Here is a 14975-nt window from a genome sequence, read left to right on the forward strand (position 1 = left end):
TTTTCATCTCTCCATCATGAAGAACTCAATACACAGTGAACAGGGAACAGTTTTGGGTCGTCTGCGGTCCACACTGTGTACCCTATGAACACACCTCACACAGACCCTTTTCATTACTGGATGTTTGCCCTTGTGAGCACATGTGGTCAACATGCGTCTCTTCATTGTTTCCATAAGGGAGCTGTCAGTACGACTCGCACAACGTTAATTCAGAAAGGGTGAACCCGTTGTTCAAACCGTTGTTGATTCATACTTTATAGTTTCTTTAACATGGGGCAGTTTGAGATCACTGTGGTTTGTCCCAGTTGGACACCGGGTAAAATGCACCATGTCAGTGTTTATTTTTTGATTGTGGAGAACGATCTTCCAGTGAAAGGAAAAGTGACAAAAATAAACTACCGGCACAAGTCAACAAAACTGATCATTTTTATTGAGCAAGTGTTACAGTTCCACTGTTTTATATATATTACATTCTACAAAATACAAAAAGAAATTTGCTCATACAAGCACTGCTTGCAATTGTCTACACATTTTAACAACTGAGTAACCGAAGGGTCTTGATGCAGATTGACAAACTGACAACCCATTGACTATCACAAAGTGGTTCTTCACAAACTCACAACCTATGTACAGCTTATTTCAACATTCAATTTAAAAAAAAGCATCAAAAGGCCTTTCTTCTCAAAGTTTTCACGTTACTAAAATGTAGTATGACTAGACCTCCTCATTTTAATAAGATAGCAGATCCTGCCCCCTAGTGGCTCAACGAATTACCTGCAGTTTACTCTCAAGAAAATGTACTCGGCCATCAGCGACTAGAGGATTGAGTTTCATGCCACAAGAACAGAAAAAGGTCACAGCCAGGCAAGTGACACCTTGCCCTGCCTGTTAGAGGTGTCGTCCAACATTTCTAGAACTTTACTCTGCTTGAAGCATGGCGTAACAGTCCACATGTCACATGGAGCCTGTGCTGTAACTGTCAATACACTCATGACAGGCAATGCACAGTTGATGTGCACTGAGGAAAGAAACGTAGATGCCAGCTCATATTTCAAACATCCTAGTAGATCACATTAATAGAAAACACAGAGTCAGCTATAAATATCGCAGTCCAAAACTCAATAGGCAGTGGTGAATTTGGTTTTGATTTAAATAAAATCCTTGGTTCCAACATCCAAGACATAAGAGAAAGCAAAAAAGTGGACATTCAAAAATATACCGATGAACTGTGTAACTTTGTCTAATGTGCTACACATCTCAGTCAGATAGTATGCACAATCAAACATGAGTACCTGAACAAATTCACTTAAAGTCTTACCTTTTACAAGTACATTCTCTCTGCATCACACGCTCATAAGCAGTCTCCTACAAAAGTCAAAAGAAATTCATAAATTTCCCCATTTAGTCTTAAAACAGTCTCTAATGCACAAGACATGTACAACTGATTACAAAATAGTTACAGCAGCAATCTTGACATACTCACACTTTAAAATCAAACTGGACCTTGTCCTCCTCAAATCAGTCAAACTGATTACCCATTCAAAGAGCAACCACTGACAGTACATGTTAAACAGGATCCACATGACAATACTGGGATGCTCTAGATCCAGGTGACAGCAAAATGAGAGGACATCACATAAAGCTAGCTCTGCACATCCTGAAATGGCTCACTATCCAGAGGGTACCAGGGCGATAAGAATTAAACTTCCTCTGGACCCTTTACATCCACACACATAAATATTCCCAGATTTAAAGACCTGTGAATTGTTTGCATAAGAGATTACAATGAAAATAAATACTGTGTAAAGGCTGTGAGTTAGGATGCTGAAAGACGCATGGCTTGAGGCTCTGTAGAGGGGGTGGAGGCATGTTTTGGATGTGTTTAAAGAAAAAGTATGGTGTTAAAAAATATATTTTTCTTGTGCTTCTCAGTGTTACTAAGTTTAACGCCCAACCTGAAGGGCAAGTAGGACATTGTTAATATAATTCACAGAACATAATGAACCTCCAATCAATGCTCTATCAACTCATTATCACAATGACATCCTGAGATACAAAACGATGAAGCACAGCATGACCACCACAATGAAAAAGTTTCTTTGCCCATCCAGTGATACTAAACAGTGTGGGAGATTCAACAGCGTTTCATGGCTGTGGCGGGTCAGGACCGCTATGATTATTTTGTCCTCTTGTGGTTGCCGGGTTCGCTCAGGGCAGCGGGATGAAGCCGACGTCGGGTGCATCCCCTAGAATCAGGGTGACGCGGCTGAGGGAAGGGGAGGGAGAAGCCAGACGGAAGGCCGGGTTGATGGAGTGCAGCGAAGCCCTCTTGCTGCTTCTGCCGAACGGGGGGCAAGGACCGGCCACAGGCCGGCGGGCCTGCTGTCCGGAGCAGCCTGTGGACGGAGGCTCTGCGGGGGGAGCTGTGGTGCCGGACGCCTCCTGGCCCAGGGGAGAGGTCTTCGGAGTGCCAGGGGGGCACAGGCCGTGAAAGTCAGAGGAGTGGACCACCCGCTCCAGCATGTCCTTGGTGCTCCGAGTGCACTGTGTGAAGAGCAAGAAACAGACAGGTCAAGGAAAAGGGAGAGACAGGCCACCTGATCACATTTATGTTATGAAATGCAGCAGCAATGACACAACAAAACAGTGTTAATAAAACAAATGTGTCTAGAAAATTCTGCAATGTGATTAAAAGGATTAGTTTGGAACAGCATCAAGCACAGTGAAAACGATGAAAGCACTGATGATAGCACTGTCATTGGATTAAAATGGAGTGGCATGGAGGAAGTGAGTTAGATATAAGCAATGCAGTTGGAACAAGACAGGATGGAACAAAGATAAAGAAAGATTTAGATTAATGTAGGGAAGCTGCTTCTCCCTTTGTTTCTTCTGGCTCTGATGAGTGTAGGAAGGAATGCAAGACATAAGACGAGGACTTGGGTTTTGCTTGGGTCACCATGCATGCACAATTAGGAAACTATCTCATCTAACTGCAGAAAGGAAAGAATAAGAGCATCAGCCTTCATATACGAGCTCCATCCAGCACTGAGTGAGGAAATGTTAATGAATGGAAGAATGTGAAACAGTAATGAATGGTAGTGAAGCATGCACATTCAGACATAAGGCACACATTGCACCCATCTATACCATGGCTCTGTGCAAAACCAATCACTACATCTTCTCCAACTGCCCTTGAGTCTTGAGTGTGAAAATGAAAAAATGAGATCCTCCAATGAATTACTAAAGAAACAAAATAATTACAGGATGACTGAGTCAATCCAAACAGATATTCCTAATCTATAAATGAACTGAATGAAGAAAGAATGAACGGCAAGTGGAGAGATGCTGTGTTTGGTTTGACGTTCAACCCTACTCTTACCATCAACCGTCTACATGCAGCAGTGCCCTTCAGGCTGTGCAGGACAAAGCAAAATCCTGACAGTTCTCCTCCTAGCAGGGTGGAATGGATACAGCACAACACTGGGTGTTAAATCTTAAATCTAGTGATCAGGCTATAGGGATAAAGTACACGTTCATAGTGAATGATCCCGTACATTCACTAATCTAGACCTCAGAAGACACAACTTTGCCAAACATCTTAAAATCCACAGTAAGTAGTAAGACACATGAAGACTTGAAGACATGAAGAGGGGAAGTAAACTTAAAACAGAGGCCAAAATTCCAAAATACAAAAATAATGTTTATTTAACACATAAAAGAACACTTGTTACGTCTTTAAATGAAATAAAATAGGTAAAAGTAGAATAGTGTCCCAGGGTTTCAGAAAATAAAAAGGAATATACCCAAGACATTTGAAATGCTGACAAATTTGGTATGAGTGACAAATACATTGAAGGCATGTGACACATGATCAGTGATAAAGTGCTAAGAAATTTAACACAAAATGTAATCTAATACCCACTGCTTGAAAGTATGTATGTGCTAAAACGTACGTGCCAAAAAGAAAAAGCAGTAATCAAGTCCTTTGTGTGCATACAACTTCACCGCAAATACAAGCAAACTCAGTAGTACGTAATTAAGAGGTAGATAAAGAAAAAAGTATGATTCCTAAAGGTAAACAAACATGAATACAAGAAAAATATTAAAAGGTGCAAACGGTATGATTTTTACTGTCCCATAGCACAAAAAGACCATAATATATCTGCGCAGGTTTGAGTGTCATTGATCAATACTGATAACCTTGCCAGGTGTTCAGATTTCTGGCTTTCAAAACTCTCTTTCTGGCCCATACTTTGTTTTGGGACAAAAACTCCCCACCAACTTGCATTTTCAACTGCTCAACGATGGAGGACGGTGCTACAAGCGACATTTTGTTCTCAAGCCAAAAAAGCAAATGACAAAGCAGTATTATTATTATTACTACAGTATTTTGCATCGTGATAAAAGACCTCTTCACTAGACATTTCTGTAGGACTCTGCTCTAATTAGCTAGCTTACTCATCTTTATTGTGAAAATAAAGATTATTATTTATGTAAATTACAAGCCATTGTAAGCTGTGTCAGAGACCTAAAGATGTTGTTGCAATTCCTTGGTCGCCAACAGAGGTCAATAAAAGTCACAGATCACTTAATGACCCATTAATTGGTAAAATATCCATGGTTTGCTCTCCGTTTGCATGGGCAGTGAGTATAAAATGTGCAACTTTCACCATAACATTAAACTCAGCTTCAAGGTGTGTAGCCAACTCTACTGGAGGGTGACGCAGTGGACACTGACTGAATGGAGAAGGCACACAGGGTGCAGGGTAGCAACACAGGAGCTATGGGACACTCAGGACTTGGGAGGGACCACAAGCTGGCTCATCCTACCATGTGCGTGTCACTCTTGGCTGTGAAGTGTGGCAGCTCTATCTCCGAGGCAGAAGCAGCAGAGGTTGCCTCATCGGGAGACAGGAAGCCTCTTCTGTCAATCAGACTGCAACACATAACAGAGGATGACGTGAGGATGACATCTAATTGATGTGATAAAGGCAATGTCCCTGAAGCAATTTCATTGATATTGAACAGAAGAAAATGTCTCTAGACTTTGCTGTGACAAGTGAGGCGCAGGGCGAGCCTCACACAAAATTGTAGAAAGCTGTGTGTGTGCGCAACAGAGTCTTAGCTCATGGGATGGAGATTCCTGACGTCTCTACTGACCTTGGCGGCATGGGGCCACATAACGTCACACAGCAGTTGGTCATAATGCTGTTGTAACTGTAAGGATTCCCAGTGTCCTCTGCACCCCTTTTACTTGACCAGGAGCCCTTTATCTGCACATTGAACATAGAATGTAAGCTGTTAGGTCAATGGTCTTTAGTGGTCTTTAATGGTCCATTTAACAGTTGATTTGAACAGTCATTACATATCATTACAAATTATCGAGTCATATAGGGGTAGAAGTACTTACATCTTCATTTGTTGTGAGGTTGGAGGCTACTAAGTAAGTGTGGAAGCCTGAGAGGCCGAGGACAGACCAGATGGAGAAGAAACAAATCACCACCTCCACCACAGTACACAAGAGATAGTCAAGGCATGACAACATGTCATCATTATTTATGATTATTGATGGCACATGGCAATAATAAAGGCTACATGATTAAAACTGATCACAAGGCTGAATATGTCTAAGGTTTTTTTTCCCTCCACCATTACACATTGCAAATTGACCAATATGTCTAACCATCTCACCACAGCACATTTTTGACAATAAGGTAATTAACCCACATCTTGTATAGTCATGTTGACTGTATTTATCCAGCCACTGACATCATCCCATAAGGACATGAGGCAGCAAACCTGCCACTACTGAAAAGCCATCTGCCTAAAAGCACTGATTTAAACCATGCTAGATGCTAACTCTCTGATCCTATTAAGTGTGGGCTTAGGCTGAGGAGCAGCAGGAAATGCCTTGTCAACAGTGTAGCTTCTGTTGTTTCTGGGCACAGGGCAATAACGCTGCTGAAGAGACCTCATCTATCTCAGCTATGGACCGATAATGTGGGAATGTGGCGCATAGAAAGGATATCTGGCGGGGCTCTCCTGAATGGCTTGGACAAGGCCTTGACCTGCTTGAGATCCTGGAGGAAATAGAGACGAATCAGAAACCAAGCGATCTTAAATATTGTCTTTGATCAAAACATGACAGGTACACAACACAACACAAACTAAGTACTGAGCGCACTGGTGAAGTGTGTTTTTGCGGAGTAAGAATACTTACGCAGAGTGAGGTGTGTGATGACACAGCCAAATATGAACGATGTCAGAAAAGAGAGAGAGATGATGAAGCTGTAGAAAAAGCGGTAATTGCGCTTGCCCACGCAGTTCCCCACCCATGGGCAGTGGTGATCGAATCGTTCTGAGGACAAAAATAAAGTATACATAGCAGAGATTAGAAATAAGTTTATAGCAGTACATACGTTATTGGGATAATACCAAACAACATACATATTAAAAGATTCATATGGATGATACTGAGACAAAGAATGACACAGAAAGGGGTCCATTAAAATCATTTAGTGTGTACCTTGAAGGATATCATCCTGTGCAATGAATGGCCACTTACCCAAGATTGAATATAAGCAGTGTTCATTTATATTTGGAGTTTCATATTCAAAATGAAAACTTTTTTACTAGCAATACCTGAAATTACTAATACCTGAAACACAGTCACTTACATCCTACAATGAACATAACATTCTCAATCTCATCCAATGAAAACTTTCCTTTTCCAGTAATAAGGACAAACCTTATGAGTTGGCAATGGAGATACTTTGTAGTCACAAACAGTAATGAATTGCTTGCTTCAGCCTGCCAAATGATGAGCTAATGCTTTAGAGTCCATGCACTTTATGACAAACTAAATAAATACTGCACATTCCAACATAAAACTGATTTGCCATCTTTGAGTAACAAAGATGTTCACTCGGAAAAAAAAAATTCAATACATAGATTTAGCTACTCAGTGAAAATATTCATGTGAAGTTGTGGTAAAGTTACACTGTCAAAATCACATATTTTGAAGCCATTGATCAGTGGATTAATTTAGAACCATGATCAAATGTTTGCATCATATGTGTCCAGGTATACTGTATGATTATGCTAAATTATTTGACACTCGCCAGCTGATAAGAATTGAGTTTTCCCCAAGGCAATGGTAGTAAATTGGTGAGTTTAATTAGTGCAGTTGTAATTATTTATTCCTCCTTACCCACACAGTTGTCACACAGGCTGCAGTGGGAGGTCCGAGGAGGGCGGAACATTTTACAGGTGAAGCAGTATTTGAGCTTTACCACCTGCTGGTTGATGAGGATCTCCTTGGTCCGCGGAGGGGGGCGGTACGTGGAAGATCCTGAGGTATCTTAAAATAGAGAAGAACCGAGGGAGAGACTCAGTCACACATTTAGTTCAAAGTAATGAGCAGCTGTCAGAATGATATAATTTGGGATAAAACCATACAAAGACAGCACTGTCTGGCCTTTGTGCTTTTCGACAGTGACAGACAGTAATCTGCTTAGGTCAGCCAATTGTTCTGCAGTTCTATGAGAAGCAGTTCCCTCAGTGATCCCCCATATGGCAAAGCTCTCTGACCCCATCTGTCCCACCAGTGTGCAATTCCCAGCATCTGCCTTACCTATCTGCTTCTCTATATCTGCAGCTTCGTCTGGCGTGGCCCTCGGCAGGATGCCTGGATCTGTAAAGCTGGTTTGCAGGAGGGAGATGACCACGAACACAAAAAGCACCCCACCAATTACAGGTATGAAGACGGTCAGATGCTCCACCAGGAAGGGGCAACTGCAGGAGGAGACATGACAGAACATGAGTTTGTTTCAGTCTGCCCTTTGTGAATCCAGACTTAAAGTTGCAACATACAGTAATACAATACCAATACACCATAATACAATACGAACCATCATATGCCCACGTTAGCTAACACACAAGAAAGTAAGTAACTTTTTGATCAACAATTATAAATATGGCATTCATGGACTTGCTGGAAGGAAACATACGCCTTGACAATACAATACTCACTCGAAAGCAAAGAAAAGGCCACAAGTGACAACAATAAGGCCCAGTGTCAGAGGAAGGACACCGCTCTGTCTGGCGAGAATGATCCGTCCATCGCAATAAAATCTGTTCTTCCCTGGAAACACTTCCCATTTCCTCCGCAGCCGCCGCACACTCTTCTCGGCGCAGGGTCGACTTGACGAGGGGGACACCGACAGTGCCCGCGGGTCGATCTGCTGGTACTCGCAATTCTTCATCGTGTAAACACTATCCACACAGTTCAGAGGTAGCTAAAGGCACACAAAGCTCTCTTTTCTCTCCACGTTTTCGACAGATACTACTTCAAGATTCATTCATGGTATAGGAGACAATAGTTTTAGCGGCTGGTTAGCGTATCTTTCAGTTTCCCATCCTGACAGCTAACGTTAGCTAGCGGACCAGCAACGGCATTCTTCTTCGTCGTCCAGGTTCACGAGCCGAATCAGTTCCCAAGCTGAATTAACGTTAACTACCATGTTTGGTAGTTAAACCGAAACTACTCATGAACATTAACCCTAAATCGACTAACTCGCTCTTTTATCAAAAAATAAAACACGAACGGACTGGCTGCTCGTTCACTCACGCAATTCACATTTCCTTTTTCTTTTACCGTCAGCCAACTAACGTCATGGTGTGGATGTTGACGTATTCACCCAGAAGTCACCGCTGATTTCTAACCACACTGACACTCCCGCTGAGCACTGAGATGATTTGTAGATCAGTTGCAAGCAGCGCCTGCTCATGATAATCAGCTTTGCTTGGCATTGGCAGCCCCAAGTGCTGTGTTTTTCCACAAAGATTAATTACATTTTAATTGGTTAATTACAAGCAAAACAAGATATAAAACTATTGACACTATTGTTTTCTTTTTCACAATGGAAAAGACAAATAGATATGTGGATTAATATAAGCTTATTACAAAACTAAAATGGAGTGAATGTGACAATGTCCACTTATGCGAGAGACAGCTCTATGATCTGAACTATCAAATCCTTAAAGAGGAGTTATACCTGTCATACCTCATGCTGCTGTGCATTGTTGTTCATAAGTATGAAATAATCATTCAGCCATGTGTTGTTTTGTCAACTATATTCTATCTTTTCTTTTTTAGTATAACTCAAAGAGCTTCCACCATGGGTATCTTGTAGATTTTTATCTCAGAACATTTTAGAACATTAGTCAATTTTGAGATGATCCATCGAAATGGTACCTTTAGGTGTTCCTCCTCCTCTAAAGGAGATAAAGAGATATTTGCAGAGCAATTAGGCAGCACCATGCAATTTATTTCAATTTCTTTATATCCTCTTTCTCAGACATTAAATATGTGTTACTTGGTATACAAACAAACCTGAGTACACCTCCACTTTGTCATCAGCCAACTGCTGTTTATGTATGTTTTTGTATGTTGCTCCCTCAAATGGCTCATTCTTTCAGCCCCTCTGCACTACTGGTGTAATAGACACAGGTCATCAATGTTAAATTATGCTGATATTAGCTCATATAGAGAAGCTGCATATAGTCAGTGCATGGAGATGTCAAGTGTTTTGTGTGTCTGTCTATGTGTGTGGGGAGACGGTAAGGGAGAATGTATAATGAATTCTTGATTAAAACAAAACAGGTAAGTGCTCAATTCTTGCATGAGTCTGTGGCTAGCTTCCCACATTGTCATGCATTCACTGGTGGGTAGATAGGAAATAAGCTCAGAGCAGATGTGTCCCATACTGGGCACTACATAAGGGGTATCCATCATGTCGTTCACTGATTTGATAAGGAGTTGTGGACTCCTTGGGTTCCTTTGACAGGAGCTTGTACACTTGATTTGCAACAGCCTCTGTCGTCGCTGTGACAAGTTCCTTCCTTCGTAGCCCTGCAGCCCCTTCTCAAATGCCTGAGACCAGCCAGTCTGCTTCACCATGACAAATTAGTTTGGCTACATTCTCCTGTTCCAAAAGGGAGGTTTGGTGCCAGTTTCGCTGAGCCTGTCTCTCTGTGCTCAGCTTGACAGGGTTGGAGAAAAGCTCTGCCATGACAGCATCCATGACTTTGGTAATTTTGGTCAATTCTGGTAATTTCATCTGAGCCTGGGAACTGTTTCCATCCCTATGAGATCTGATGGGAAGGTATGAAGTTCAGGATCCATGAACTATGTCCTCTGAAATTTCTGATGCTGCTTAGCATACGAAGCTTGCTCATTGCTTGTCACACTTAAACAATTACTTGGAATATTCCTTAATTCATAAAGGACATTGTCAATGATGCTCACAGCTGTAACACTCAGCTCCAGACGGCTAGGTCTATGTCACCCCTCCAGGTCTGCCTTACTGTACATTTTGGCAAGTAAATTGGTAACAACAACAAGAGTGTCCACTGGAACTGAATGTAAGTATCTGACATAGGGAGATCTACAGTCTGACCTGGATCTGTCTCTGCATAGACTGGTTCTCCAGAGCATTGAGTCACCCTGAGGCTCGCGGCTGGGGGAGTTCGGCTGCAAGGCCAGTCCTCTGTGTGTGTGTCAGCTGTGACGCTGTGCAGTGTTCTCAGCCTTGTTCGGCTGGGGAGGCTCAGAGTTCATGCCAGTTCTGCATCTCATGAGAGGGAAAGGGGTAGGAGTGTGCAAAAGTTTTATTTTAGTTGCATAATGTCATGCCATTAAATTAGTTAATTCATTGGATTCATCTTTTATTCAGTCGTTTCATCATTCAGGCTAAACATAGGAAGGAGGAGGATACAGAATAAATTATGAAAACACTGATATACAGCAATCTTGAAATATACCGTACATCACAACTGTTTTAATCTTAGTTGTTTGACCTGACATTGTTTATAGTGACTTAGTGATTTGGGTCCTGGGCAAAGGCAACATCCACCCTTTCCAATCCATAATTTCTATGCTGCAAATTGGGACTGAGTTTGGAGGCAATATTGCTAGCAGCAACACTAACAGTTGATTCTTTCATGAAAAAAGTTGTCAACAAAACTTATATTTTCCTGTCTCGTTTGTTTTTGTGTGCCACTTGGGTAGCTTTGCTTCATTTTTTTATGTCTCTTGCAGCCACTGGTGCAGTGGCAAGAAGTCAAGAAGAGGCAATATTGTGCTAAAAGTGGAACAGCCCACTGTAGACTGAGGGGGGGGTGGCCATGACTCAAGATTGAAATATTTTTCATTGTATCAAGGAGTGTTACAAAGTCATTTTTTTTTATTGATTAAATATGTTTATTAGCTCTATTCTGGTCTTTTAGGGGCCCTCTAGCTGTCAGGGCCTATGGCAGTCACCTTCCTTTGCCTAATGGTGACCCTGCCTGCAATACAGCCAATTTAGCTTATCTGACACATTAGCAAACAAAACTAGCTAGCTACCTTTTAACTCTTGACAATTGGCTTTTACGTCTTTTCTTGTTATGTAAACTAAATGCTGAATGCTGAATGAATCCATCTTTTGTTGAATTATTAAATTTGGTTTAATTTGAACTCCAAGGCTAACTTACCAGTGAAGCTTTGGGAAGGACGTTTCTTTACTACAAAATGCAAACTAGCAGGCTAACATTAATTACTCGAGGAAATTACAATTTCCTTTCTTTACTATGGAAAAATAACATCTTTTTTTTTTTTTTTTTATATGAAATTGAGGCACCTGAGACAGCATCAAAATTCCCATATCCCATTTTTTATTCATTCACATCCAAAAATCCCAAACTGTAACTTAGATTCATTCTTCCAATCATGCAGTGCAGTCTTGAATAGAAAGTCAACATTTGAATGTTCTTAATGAAAAACAAAGTATTTTCTAGTACAACCAAAGCTCTTCCCAAGATTTACAACCACACAGTAGTAATCACTCAAATTTCAGGTATGGTTTACATTTGAGTTTGTTCTCAAACAATTGCAAACATGTTTGACTAAGATGTGCAAATCAAATGCGTTGGCTATTGCATCAATAAATTAGCATTTAAATCGAGGATACAATAAATCTTAATTATGTCAGAAAAATGTACATAACTGGCTTCTATTGGTATTTTGTGCAGGTAGGACTGGGCGATATAGCCAGAATATTGTGATAAAGTATTTTTCTTACTTTAGATGGTATAACAATATTTGTATTTTCCAATACAAATTACAGTAATGTGGTAGCTTTTGTATTTTTTTCGATAAAATTGTAAAATTCTCATTGTGCAGCTTTCATTCAAAATAATATATTTATGTATCCAATTAACATGATAAAGTCTTTGTAATAATATCGCAATGTCCAATTTTTGTACTTATTGGATTAAAAAAAACAATAAATACATTGGCATATTGTAAAAACACACCTTGTGTGGATTCATTTTGGTATAATTTAAATGATGGTATATAGCCCAGCCCTGTATGAAAATATTGCATTTGGAGCTCAGAGGGATGTATCAAGTCAAGTCCATGGCAGGAAGTTGCAATGCAGTGCCAGGCCCAGCACCCAGTAGGAGATGAAGTATCCCAAGATGCACTGCGTGGTAGGGGAGCAGGCTCTCCAGTGCGGCAGCAGTGCTGTAATGGGGTTAAGGGGTGTGTGCTGGCATCCATTTCTGGAGGAGAGCTGTGTCCGTAGCTGTACATTGGGTGTTGATGTTTTCCTGCGATGAAGGAGCGGCTCGTTGAGTAAGAGCAGGTGAGCACTGATCCAGAAGGGAACAGGAGTAGAGGAGGCCATGAACCTGGTCAGAACCTGCAGATTGAGATTAGAAAAGGCAGTGAGAGGAAATCAATAGTTGTTCCCTGTATGTATTTATTTGCTGATTATAACCTAACACTTTCCACTAGACAGTGACCACAGGACTTCCTTACCTGCACATGCATGCACAATGTTCCAAATACCAGGAGTGTTGTCGAATGTACAATATACACAAACACTCTGGGGTTGTAAAGTCCAGGTGTGGGTTTGTCTAGCCGTTTATTTGCACCCGTGTCCCAAAGCCCGAGTCTCAGACACAGGTCCGGGTTAGCTTGATAGTACGCGTAAGCCGCCATTATGCCGAGGGTGGCCATAGGCAGAGCCAGAAGGAAGTTGGGTATCTGCTTCAGCTGAAAGTAGCGGAGGAAGCCCACATCCCAGTACACATCCTGGATATGAGAGTAGAGCAGGGGGAGGGGTCTCATGCACCAGAGGGGCGGGGGGCCGTTTTCATCTGGAACCCTGTAGCCCTTCTTTTCAGCCAGTGACAGAAGAGCGGGGGGGATCCGCTCCAAGGAGACAGACGGCGTGCAAAACGTCCTATACCCATAGTACTGGAAAGCACAGAAGGGAAGGGCAATAATTGCAGTTCCTAGTAGAGAGGTGAACAGGAGACGAATAACGACCCAAGCATAGTGGAAGACTTTACTGTGACCTTTCGTAGTCGTACGATATACACGGATCTGGGAAAGAGCATGTAGTGACGGAAGATACAGCAGGAATCCTATATTTACGAGTCCGTTGGATCGTGCTGCGGTGGCTATGCCGAGGGCCAAGCAGGCTCTGAAAGTGAACCCCTTCTCCAGGAGGAACAGACCGCCAAAAGTGAGCGCGGCAAACAGGCTCTCCGAGTATCCAGCGGTCATGAAAACATTGGCGGGCGTGAGGCAGTAGAGCAGGCTGGACAGCAGAGCCAGGCGTCTGTCCTGCAGAACTAGTCTGCTCAGCGCGTACAGGGCTACCGCGCTCAGCAGGAAGAGGGCACTGTTCCCCAGAGCGACGGCCAGCAGCAGACGCCCCCGCACCGTGAGCCGGCCGCTGAGGGGCCACAGCAGCGTCTCCGCCAGGCCTCGCAGGATGACAGGGAGGAGGGGGAAGAAAGCAAAGTTGTGCTCGTACAGGTAGCCTCTCTCGGCGATGAAGAGGTAATGCTCAGCGTCCCAGTGGGAGAGGCCGCCCAACAGCCACTCCACTGCAGAGTCCAAATAGAGAGGCTCCTCTGTCCGTGGGGGGCTGAATGCATCGGCTTCATGGTCAGGGATGGCAGCGTTCAGGACAGCCTGAAAGGAGATGACAGTTACATGAAATAAGTCCTGCCATCACATACTGGCTGTTGTTGTACAGTAAAACACAGGTTTAACAGCCACAATGTCATCAACACATTTACCCTATATGCATTTCCTTCTGCACTTTGACCATGCACTAACATGTCATTACCAAGGTGATTCAAATGTCTAGGAAAATCTAGGAAAATCTAGGTTAACTAGCCACGCGCTGGTTAAGGTAGGTTTCCAGATTTTCACATTTCACCATACTTGCCAAAAACTGACCTGCAACAGTAACGACAGACCCCTGGTAATGGTGGCGAACTGCAGAACTGCTCTGACATCCATGGTCAATGATTTGACGGACAAAATCTTGGTAAAACGCTGGGTGTAATAGGCCTGTACATTGTCGCTGGCTCACAGGCACGCGCTACGAGAGAATCTTTGCTGCCGGTCCCATCATCTTTTCATTAAACACAGCTGGAAACAACTGTTCGGCCAGTGAGGGCTGTGTCCGCACGCGTCTACTTTCATTTAACACAACAGAGGAGAGGGTGAGCATTAATGATGTTATTTGCTAGCTGTCCATCTTCAAGCATCGTTTGTTTTCGCTCAGGTGCAATCTTTGTCCTCACATCCTGATCCTGCAGCAGGCTTCGTTCGAACGGCACTTTCCACTTCCGGTGCAACGCAAAATTCGAATTTCAAAATAAAAGCTCTACCGTGAGCACATTATCACATTTACCAAGCCCGTTTTCTTTTCCATGCCATGCGCACCTCCTTTCTAAAACATAATATGCATTACAGTAAAATATGACCTTGCATTTAAATTTAAGTTTGTCTAAACATTCATTTATCCACTTACGTTTTTCTAACTTCTCATAATACTCTGAACACATTTGGTATAAAACTTCCAACTCTCCTGTTCACATTATGGTTGGAATCAGATTTTTTCCAG

General features: G+C 42.3%; 2 protein-coding genes across 3 annotated transcripts; both read right to left on the reverse strand.

The window, feature by feature from the left end:
* Window positions 1–437: 437 nt before the first annotated feature.
* Window positions 438–8652, reverse strand: zdhhc18a (zDHHC palmitoyltransferase 18a). 2 transcript variants are annotated; one of them, XM_078287344.1, is made up of 10 exons: window positions 8032–8652; window positions 7634–7794; window positions 7211–7360; window positions 6221–6358; window positions 6029–6080; window positions 5411–5513; window positions 5161–5273; window positions 4831–4936; window positions 3380–3450; window positions 2418–2544 (listed from the first exon to the last, which is right to left on the reverse strand). In XM_078287344.1, the coding sequence occupies exons 1-9, from the start codon at window positions 8262–8264 to the stop codon at window positions 3409–3411; spliced, it is 1098 nt and encodes a 365-aa protein (XP_078143470.1). In that variant the 5' UTR covers window positions 8265–8652; the 3' UTR covers window positions 2418–2544; window positions 3380–3408. The 2 variants fall into 2 exon arrangements, with proteins under 2 accessions (XP_071757772.1, XP_078143470.1); XM_071901671.2 differs by lacking the exon at window positions 3380–3450 and having other exon boundaries at window positions 438–2544.
* A 3062-nt stretch (window positions 8653–11714) lies between these two features.
* On the reverse strand, window positions 11715–14652 carry pigv (phosphatidylinositol glycan anchor biosynthesis, class V). The gene is made up of 3 exons (XM_071901650.2): window positions 14303–14652; window positions 12866–14032; window positions 11715–12746 (listed from the first exon to the last, which is right to left on the reverse strand). Exons 1-3 carry the CDS (start codon window positions 14363–14365, stop codon window positions 12453–12455), a joined length of 1524 nt encoding a protein of 507 aa, XP_071757751.1. The 5' UTR covers window positions 14366–14652; the 3' UTR covers window positions 11715–12452.
* Window positions 14653–14975: the final 323 nt, after the last annotated feature.

This window comes from Centroberyx gerrardi, chromosome 12 (assembly GCF_048128805.1).
Source record: "Centroberyx gerrardi isolate f3 chromosome 12, fCenGer3.hap1.cur.20231027, whole genome shotgun sequence".
NCBI classification, from domain to species: Eukaryota; Metazoa; Chordata; class Actinopteri; order Beryciformes; family Berycidae; genus Centroberyx; species Centroberyx gerrardi.

Bases quoted from the DNA above. Each gene is read 5' to 3' on its own strand.
- zdhhc18a (XM_071901671.2), bottom strand. From the start codon at position 8,264: ATGAAGAATTGCGAGTACCAGCAGATCGACCCGCGGGCACTGTCGGTG. The intron at 6,081-6,220 runs GTAAGTATTCTT...TATTTCCTCCAG, and splicing joins CATCACACACCTCACTCTGC to GATCTCAAGCAGGTCAAGGC. The intron at 5,514-6,028 runs ATATCCTTTCTA...TCTCTTGTGTAC, and splicing joins ATTCAGGAGAGCCCCGCCAG to TGTGGTGGAGGTGGTGATTT.
- pigv (XM_071901650.2), bottom strand. From the start codon at position 14,365: ATGGATGTCAGAGCAGTTCTGCAGTTCGCCACCATTACCAGGGGTCTG. The intron at 14,033-14,302 runs GTCAGTTTTTGG...ATCTCCTTTCAG, and splicing joins GTCTGTCGTTACTGTTGCAG to GCTGTCCTGAACGCTGCCAT. The intron at 12,747-12,865 runs GTAAGGAAGTCC...CTCAATCTGCAG, and splicing joins CATTGTGCATGCATGTGCAG to GTTCTGACCAGGTTCATGGC.